General features: G+C 44.6%; 1 protein-coding gene across 1 annotated transcript in view; it reads left to right on the top strand.

Annotated features, from left to right (window-relative positions):
* The window catches only part of LOC122552373 (microfibril-associated glycoprotein 4-like), a 12,779-nt gene extending 6,604 nt beyond the window's left edge, over positions 1-6,175 (top strand). The window contains exons 4-5 of the mRNA XM_043695123.1: positions 3,481-3,663; positions 5,913-6,175. Of these exons, the coding sequence (XP_043551058.1) occupies positions 3,481-3,663; positions 5,913-6,175 (446 nt within the window). The remainder of the gene's footprint in view (positions 1-3,480; positions 3,664-5,912) is intronic.
* The last annotated feature ends 1,901 nt before the right edge of the window (positions 6,176-8,076 follow it).

Raw genomic sequence — 8,076 nt, 5'->3', positions numbered from 1 at the left:
TCCCGCCTTCACAAAAAGAGGCAAATATCTCTCTTATCCTTAAAAAAGGAAAGGATCCAGAAGATTGTACATCATACAGACCAATATCCTTGCTAAATGTAGATTTTAAAATCCTTTCTAAAACGTTAGCATTGAGACTAGAAAGGGTACTGCCACATATCATAAAGGAGGATCAGACGGGGTTTATTAAGGGCTGTAGATCATCCAATAATATTAGAAGGGTTTTGAATATGATTCAAGCCTGCCATCAGGGAAAGATACCAGGAGTAGTAGTTTCATTAGACGCAGAAAAGGCATTTGATAGGGTTGAATGGTCATATTTGTTTTACACATCGGAAAGGTTTGGCATTGGAAAGGTGTTTACCAAATGGGTCTCAACATTGTATAGTGATCCCAAAGCAGTTGTGGTTACCAATGGATTAGGTTCGGATAGTTTCAGTGTGGGTAGGGGCTGCTGTCAGGGATGTCCCCTCTCGCCATTGTTATTTATGCTAATAATTGAACCACTGGCAGAACCTATACGGGCTGATCCTAATATAACAGCCCCGAGGATTGGTACAGGTAAACATAAAATTACCCTTTATGCAGATGATGTTTTTCTATTCCTCAGTAATCCTCTGATGTCCATACCTCGCCTAATCCAAGTTATTAATACATTTAGCGCATTCTCAGGCTATAAAATTAATTTCTCAAAATCGGAGGCTATGCCAATGGGTGGCCTTGTTATGATACCCCACTTAGTGGACGGATCCCATTTTCCCTTTCATTGGTCCCTGGAGGGTTTCTTATATTTAGACATTTTTATTACCCCAGTATTTGGTCAGTTATACAAAGCTAACTTTGTGCATTTACTGGAAAGGATAAGGCAGGACCTCCAGCGGTAGGGAGACCTTCCAGTTTCCTGGCTGGGTAGAATAGCACTAATTAAAATGAATGTCCTGCCCCGTCTCCTATACCCTATGAGAATGCTTCCGGTGATGCTGCCGAGGCTGGCACTACGAAAATTATATGGCTGGCTGGGTTCCTTTATCTGGAATCATAGACGGCCCTCACTAAGCTGAAGAAGCTACAGCTTCCACAGGCAAGGGGAGGATTGGACTTCCCAGATTTTAGGAAATATCAGTTAAGTTCCTTATTAAGTTACATAGCTGATTGGGTCTTGTCTGACCCACAATCAATCTGGCTGGACATCGAGGCTTCTCAAGTACAATGCCCATTTATTAACCTTTTATTTTCAGACAAGAGGAAAATCATTACGGATCACTGTAAAAACCCTATAATACTAAACACAATTAAAGCTTGGAATATAACACGGCAAAATGAGGGCAACTCACATAAAACATCCCCCTATGCGCCGATAGTGGGAGCATGGGGATTCCAACCGGGGTTTACGGGATGCCACTTTTAAACTCTGGAGATCCAGGGGTATCTCATGTCTCGGGGACCTATTTGAAGATGGGGTCCTGATGTCTTTTGAACAGCTGCGTCAGAAATTCGGATTACCTAATGGAGACCTCTTTCGATACTTCCAAATTCGAGACTATATATAGAAGAAGACTATGTTATTAGATAGTCTTTATAAATCAGATAGAGAATGTAGAGTACAACGACCAATGGAGGTATCCTCCATCAGTACTATTTATCATTTACTACATGATGAAGTATCGGGAGATATGGACAATCTGCTTAAAACATGGGATCAGGAATTGGGACTAGAAATCTCTATAGAAACGTGGAATAACATTTGGGAAAACGCCAGAAGAATCACCATCTGTTACAGAACCCAGGCTATCCAGCTGAAGATACTTCATAGGGCCCATACAGCACCGGATCGATTGGCAAAATTTAAGGCAGGGGCATCCCCAATGTGTCCCAAATATAAAATAGAGGTGGGTACTCTTGTACATTGCCTATGGACCTGTCATAAGATCCGTAGATACTGGACTAAAGTAGCAAGTGCCCTGACAGAAATTTTAGGAGCGGAATTTAAAGTGGACCCTGTATCTCTCCTTTTGGGCTTTTCGAACTTTCCCTCCCTGAACATGTACGGGAAGAGACTATTTTCTATTCTCTCTTTCTGTGCAAGGAAAAATATTTTGGTGAACTGGGTGGCTGAGGGCCCCCCTGGACTTTCAAATTGGCACAGATTAATTATGGAATGTATTCCCCTTGACTTCCTTACAAATATGGTGCACCGAAAGACCGAATTATTTTATAAAATATGGCAGCCCTTCTTGAATTACATAAATACAGATATTTCGGCTATCCTAACAAGGCTTTTATTTAATTGAGATTACAAACCTGACTGGTCCGGGGCCCCTTAGGAGTAGAATCCCACACGAATACGGGTTTTATTACATCTGATATTAACACATTCCGAGCATTTATTTTGGTTATTATATATTTAAGATTTAATTGTATATCAATGTTTATATTTGAGAGTTTTGTTTATTTTTGTAAACTTGTAAAAATGTTAAATTTCTAATAAAAATATCTATATATAAAAAAAATAGGACCTTGGGCAGTGCTGTAGGACAGAGAGACCTAGGGATTCTGGGACATAATTCTTTGATGTTTGCATCACATAGGGACATTATGGTTAAGGAAGTGCCTTCATTGCTCAGACTTTTGAGCTGCGGAATTGGGACATCACATGGGGGTTATCAGTCCTTGGTGTGCTATAACACTCCAGCAAATCACAGCAGAAACTGGAAGAACAACATCTCATCTTCAGACCAGGCACTTTACAACCTCCTGGACTTGATATCAAGTTCAAGCACCTTACACATTGTGAACCTCACTCCTATTCCTTTGGCTTTATTTGTTATGGACTCTATCACCATGTCCTTTCCTCACGCTCGCGCCACCCCCCCGTGCACTGTCTGTTCTTTCCAATCTGGCAGTTTATGAGTAGATTACTTTAGATCCCCTACAGGCCCTTTGGCCCAACAAGTCCACACCGACCCTCCAGAGAGTAACCCAACCAGACCCATTCCCCTACCTTTATTCCTGAATAATGCAACTAATCTACACATCCCTAAACACTACGGGCAACTTAACATGGCCAATTCACCCTAACCTGTACATCTTTGGATTGTGGGAGGAAACCAGAGCACCTCGAGGAAACCCATGTAGACATGGGGAGAATTTGCAAACTCCATACAGACAGTCGCCCGAGGTGGGAATCAAACCCGGGTCCCTGGTGCTGTGAGGCAGCAGTGCTAACCACTGAGCCACCATGCTGTCCATTTTAGACACACCATTGTACCTAAGTCATTAATGATAGCAGTGTAGCTGGTGTGAGCTTTAATAAAACAAAGTACTCTAGACATTATTAGAACAGGGAACAAGATCAGGGACATTAGGCTGGAATTCTTGGCAAATAATGGCATCTGAAGGACAATTCTCCACCACTAAGTGAGTTATCCAGCCCTGTTCTCTCACCTGGCAACAATTCTCTCTTTTATCTACTTCCTGTAGGGCTGCAGAACATACATGCATTAGCCACCAGGAGGAAGTATGAGCTGAGGATCGACTTGGAAGACTTTGAGAACAAAACTGTGTACGCAAAGTACGAGCACTTTGCTCTGTCCCCCAGTGCCATTAACGCAGAGGAAGATGGATACAGGCTCCAGGTGCTGGGCTTCATTGATGGAGGAGCAGGTATTTTCTCTCCCAGGGCGACACTTTAGGCCTGGTCGTGTTCTCTCTCACTGGGTGTCAGCCGCAGCTCAGTGGGTAGTGTCTCGGTGTGGGACAGTGTATTGACTGTAACGAGGTCAGCAGGTGGACCTCAAAGAATCTGAGTTCCCTGACTGGGGCTGTTAATCTGGTCCAATCAGGGAGCCCTGGCTGACAGATACAAACAGGAGGGTCAGAGGTTCTGCTCACTCTGAGACCTGGCTCTGAAGGGACAGGATCAGTGTCAAGGCCTCTCCATGTGTATATAAAGAGTGAGGGGATACCGGCCTTTGTGGAGTTATTTCAGGTTGCCTCCTCAGATCAGCTCTGGCCAGATGTCAAAGTCTTTCTTCAAATAGTATTTATTAACACGGTACGCAGAGTGATCTGTCAGTGGCTACAGTTCCAACCTTCTATAGAGTCCGTCACATGACCCCTCCTGAGCTCACCATTTCACAACGGTGTACCCCAAAGGCTCATCTGCATATCCCTTAAACCCCACCTCCTACAGGCAGTATAGTCACTCCAAGTCTGAAGGCCTTGGGTTCAAATCCCACGCTAGAGCCTTAACACAAACATGAGGACACTTGGGGACTGGACGGAGGTAGCACTACCCTGTCAGATGCATGTAAAATATCCCTCAGAATTACCACAACGATAAAGGAAAGGTGTTCTCCCTGGCCAATGTGATTGTGCAGCATATAGTGTTACTTGCGGGAGCTTGCTCCCAGTTAGCTGCTGTTTCCCACACTTGAGTAGCAACTGTACTCCACAGACAGAAAGGCCGGGGACATTGTGAAAGGTGCTATGTGAATGCAAGTTTGTTCTTTAGTTTTATGTTAAACAGCTTTGAACATCCTCCACTGGTGTTGAGCTTGCAATTGGTCAGGGTTGGAGGATTTGAGCTATAGGGAGAGGCTGAACAGGCTGGGGCTGTTTTCCCTGGAGTGCCGGATGCTGAGGGGTGACCTTTTAGTGGTTTACAAAATTATGAGGGGCATGGATAGGATAAATAGACAAACTCTTTTTCCTGGGGTTGGGGAGTCCAGAACTAGAGGGCATAGGTTTAGGGTGAGAGGGGAAAGATATAAAAGAGACCTAAAAAGAGCAACTTTTTCACACAGAGGGTGGTACTTGTATGGAATGAGCTGCCAGAGGAAGTGGTGGAGGCTGGTACAATTACAACATTTAAAAGGCATTTGGATGGGTATATGAATAGGAAGGGTTTGGAGGGATATAGGTTGGGTGCTGGCAGGCGGGACTAGATTGGGTTGGGATATCTGGTTGGCATGGACGGGTTGGACTGAAGGGTCTGTTTCTATGCTGTACATCTCTATGACTCTATAACACTCCATCACCACATCCAAACTTGAAGGCTCTTTCTCTGAGGGATATAAATTTCCCGAGATCAACTCTGCAGATCCTCAAAGAGCGGAAACCTCATCCATGCAGTTCACAGGGGACTGCTGACCTGTGGTCTCTGCTGGAAGTTGCAGCTGTAAAACAGCAAGTGAGGAGAGTCATCTCGCACAGAAACAGATCCTTCAACCCAACCAGTCCATGCCGACCATAATCCCAAACTAAACTAGTCCCACCTGCCTGCTCCTGGCCCAGATCCCTCCAAACAATTCTTACTCATGTCCTTATCTAAGTGTCTTTTAAACATTGTAACTGTACTTGCATCATTTCCTGTGATGTACATTCCACATACAAACCACTCTCTGTGTAAAGAATTTGCCCCTCTTGTCTTTTTTAAAGCTTTCTGTTCTCACCTTAAAAGTAGTCCTGAAATTCTCCAACCTAGACAAGACACCTGCCACTCACTTATCAATACCCCTCATTATTTTCCAAACTCTATCAGTCCACTTCGCAATCCCCTACGTTCCAGTGAAAAAAGTCCCAGCCTATCCAGCCTCTCCTCATAACTCAAGCCCTCGGTTCCAGGCAACATCCTGGTAAATCTCTTCTGAGACCTCTCTAAGCTTAATAATATTCTTCCTGCAACCGGGAAAACAGAACTGGACATAGTACTCCAGAAAAGGCTCACTGTGGTGCACCCTGTAGTTGAACGGCCAGTTGATTTGGAGGCTGGGGTCCAATAGCAGAGGGTCTGCGGGGAACGGGAGCCTTCCCATGAGGGGGCAGCAGGCTAAATCAATCTCGCATCTGGATTAAAGTGAGCTCTTTCCCTTTGCCATTAACCAGTCTGCCTGGGCTGTGATTTATTGCAGGTGACTCACTTGCCTACCATAACGGACTCATGTTCAGCACGTTTGACAGAAATCACCGGGCTCCCCTGAACTGTGCACAGAAATGCTGTGGAGCGTTTTGGTACAAGTCTTGCCACACAGCAAACCTCAATGGTCTTTACTTAAAAGGACCACATTCCTTCTATGCCAATGGGATCCACTGGGCCACATGGACCGGGTATTACTATTCCCTCAGAGCTACAGCAATGAAAATGCGACCAAACTCTTTGCCGTTTCCTGGTTAGGAGGTGCAGCTGCAGTTCCTGGCCCTGTGTTTATGAACCATATTCGCTGTGTTTACAATTCTCTTTCAATCCATGCTCCACTCTCTAGTTCAGCTCAAAACAATCCATGCTGCAGTACCCGTGTTTGCCTCCCAGCGTTTTAGCGGCGCTATCGAGCTCATTATTGGACCAGCTCACTGGTGCCATCCTCTGACTCTGGTTGGTACTGCAGCATATTGAGAAGTTTTTAAAAAAAACTTTAATTGTTTCATGCAATGGTCGTAGAACATAGAACATTATAGCGCAGTACAGGCCCTTCAGCGACCTGTGGAACCAATCTGAAGCCCATCTAACCTACACTACTCCGTTCTCTTCCATATGCCAATCCAATGACCATTTAAATGCTTTAAAGTTAGCGAGTCCACTACTGTTGCAGACAGTGCGTTCCACACCCCTGCTACTCTCTGAGTAGTAAAGAAACTACCTCTGACATCTGTCCTATATCTATCACCTCTCAATTTAAAGCTATGTCCCTTCGTGCTAGCCATCACCATCTGAGGAGAAAAGCTCTCACTGAAAACACTATCTAACCCTCTGATTATGTCTCAATTAGCAATGGGTGGCACGGTGGCTCAGTGGTTAACACTGCTGACTCACAGCGCCAGGGACCCAGGTTCAATTCCAGCCTCGGGTGACTGTCTGTGTGGAGTTTGCACATTCTCCCCGTGTCTGCGTGGGTTTCCTCCGGGTGCTCTGGTTTCCTCCCACAATCCAAAAATGTGCAGGTCAGGTGGATTGGCCATGCTAAATTGCCTGTAGTGTTAGGTGCATTAGTCAGGGGTAAATGTAGGGGAATGGGTCTGGGTAGGTTGCTCTTCAGAGGGTCGGTGTGGACTTATTGGGCTGAAGGGCCTGTTTCCACACTGTAGGGAATCTAATCTAACAAAAAAGTTGCCTCTCAACCTTCTTTTCTCTAATGAAAACAGCCTCAAGTCCCTCAGCCTTTCCTCCTAACACCTCCACTCCATACCAGGCAACATCCTCGTGAATCTCCTCTGAACACTTTCTAAAGCTTCCACATCCTTTCTATAATGCAGTGACCAGAACTATACACAATATTCTAAATGTGGCCGCACCAGAGTTTTGTACAGCTGCAACATGATCTCATGGCTCCAAAACTCAATCCCTCTCCCAATAAACGCTAACATGCCTTCTTAACAACCCTATCAACCTGGGTGACAACTTTCAAGGATCTGTGTACCTGGACACCGAGATCTCTCTGCTCTACACAACCAAGAATCTTACCATTAGCCCAGTATTCTGCATTCCTGTTACTCCTTCCAAAGTGGATCACCTCATACTTGTCTGCATTAAACTGCATTTGCCACCTCTCAGCCCAGTTCTGCAGCTTATCTATGTCTCTCTGTAACTTTCAACATCCTTCGGCACTATCCACACCTCTGCCAACCTTAGTGTCATCTGCAAATTTACGATCCTATCCTTCTATGCCCTCATCCAGGTCATTTATATAAATGACAAACAAAAGTGGACCTAAAACAGATCCTTGAAGTACCCCACTAGGAACTGAACTCCAGGATGACTATTTCCCATCTACCATCGCCTTCTGTCTTCTTTCAGCTATCCAAATCCTGATCCACACCGCTAAATCACCCTCAATCAGATGCCTCCATATTTTGTGCAATAGCCTACCATGGGGAAACTTATCAAACACCTTACTGAAATCCACATACACCATATCAACTGCTTTTCCCTCATCCACCTGTTTGGTCACCTTCTCAAAGAGCTCAATAAGGTTAGTGAATCCAAATATTTTTTTTTTATCCATCTCTTGTAAATAATGCTTACTTTATGTGCAGTCATGTGGTATTTTTCTCTTCCTGATTCAACAATGCAAACTGATC

The sequence above is a fragment of the Chiloscyllium plagiosum genome, chromosome 8, assembly GCF_004010195.1.
Source record: "Chiloscyllium plagiosum isolate BGI_BamShark_2017 chromosome 8, ASM401019v2, whole genome shotgun sequence".
NCBI classification, from domain to species: Eukaryota; Metazoa; Chordata; class Chondrichthyes; order Orectolobiformes; family Hemiscylliidae; genus Chiloscyllium; species Chiloscyllium plagiosum.
The sequence above is the reverse complement of the archived record's forward strand: the minus strand, read 5'-3'. Positions and strand labels throughout refer to the sequence as shown.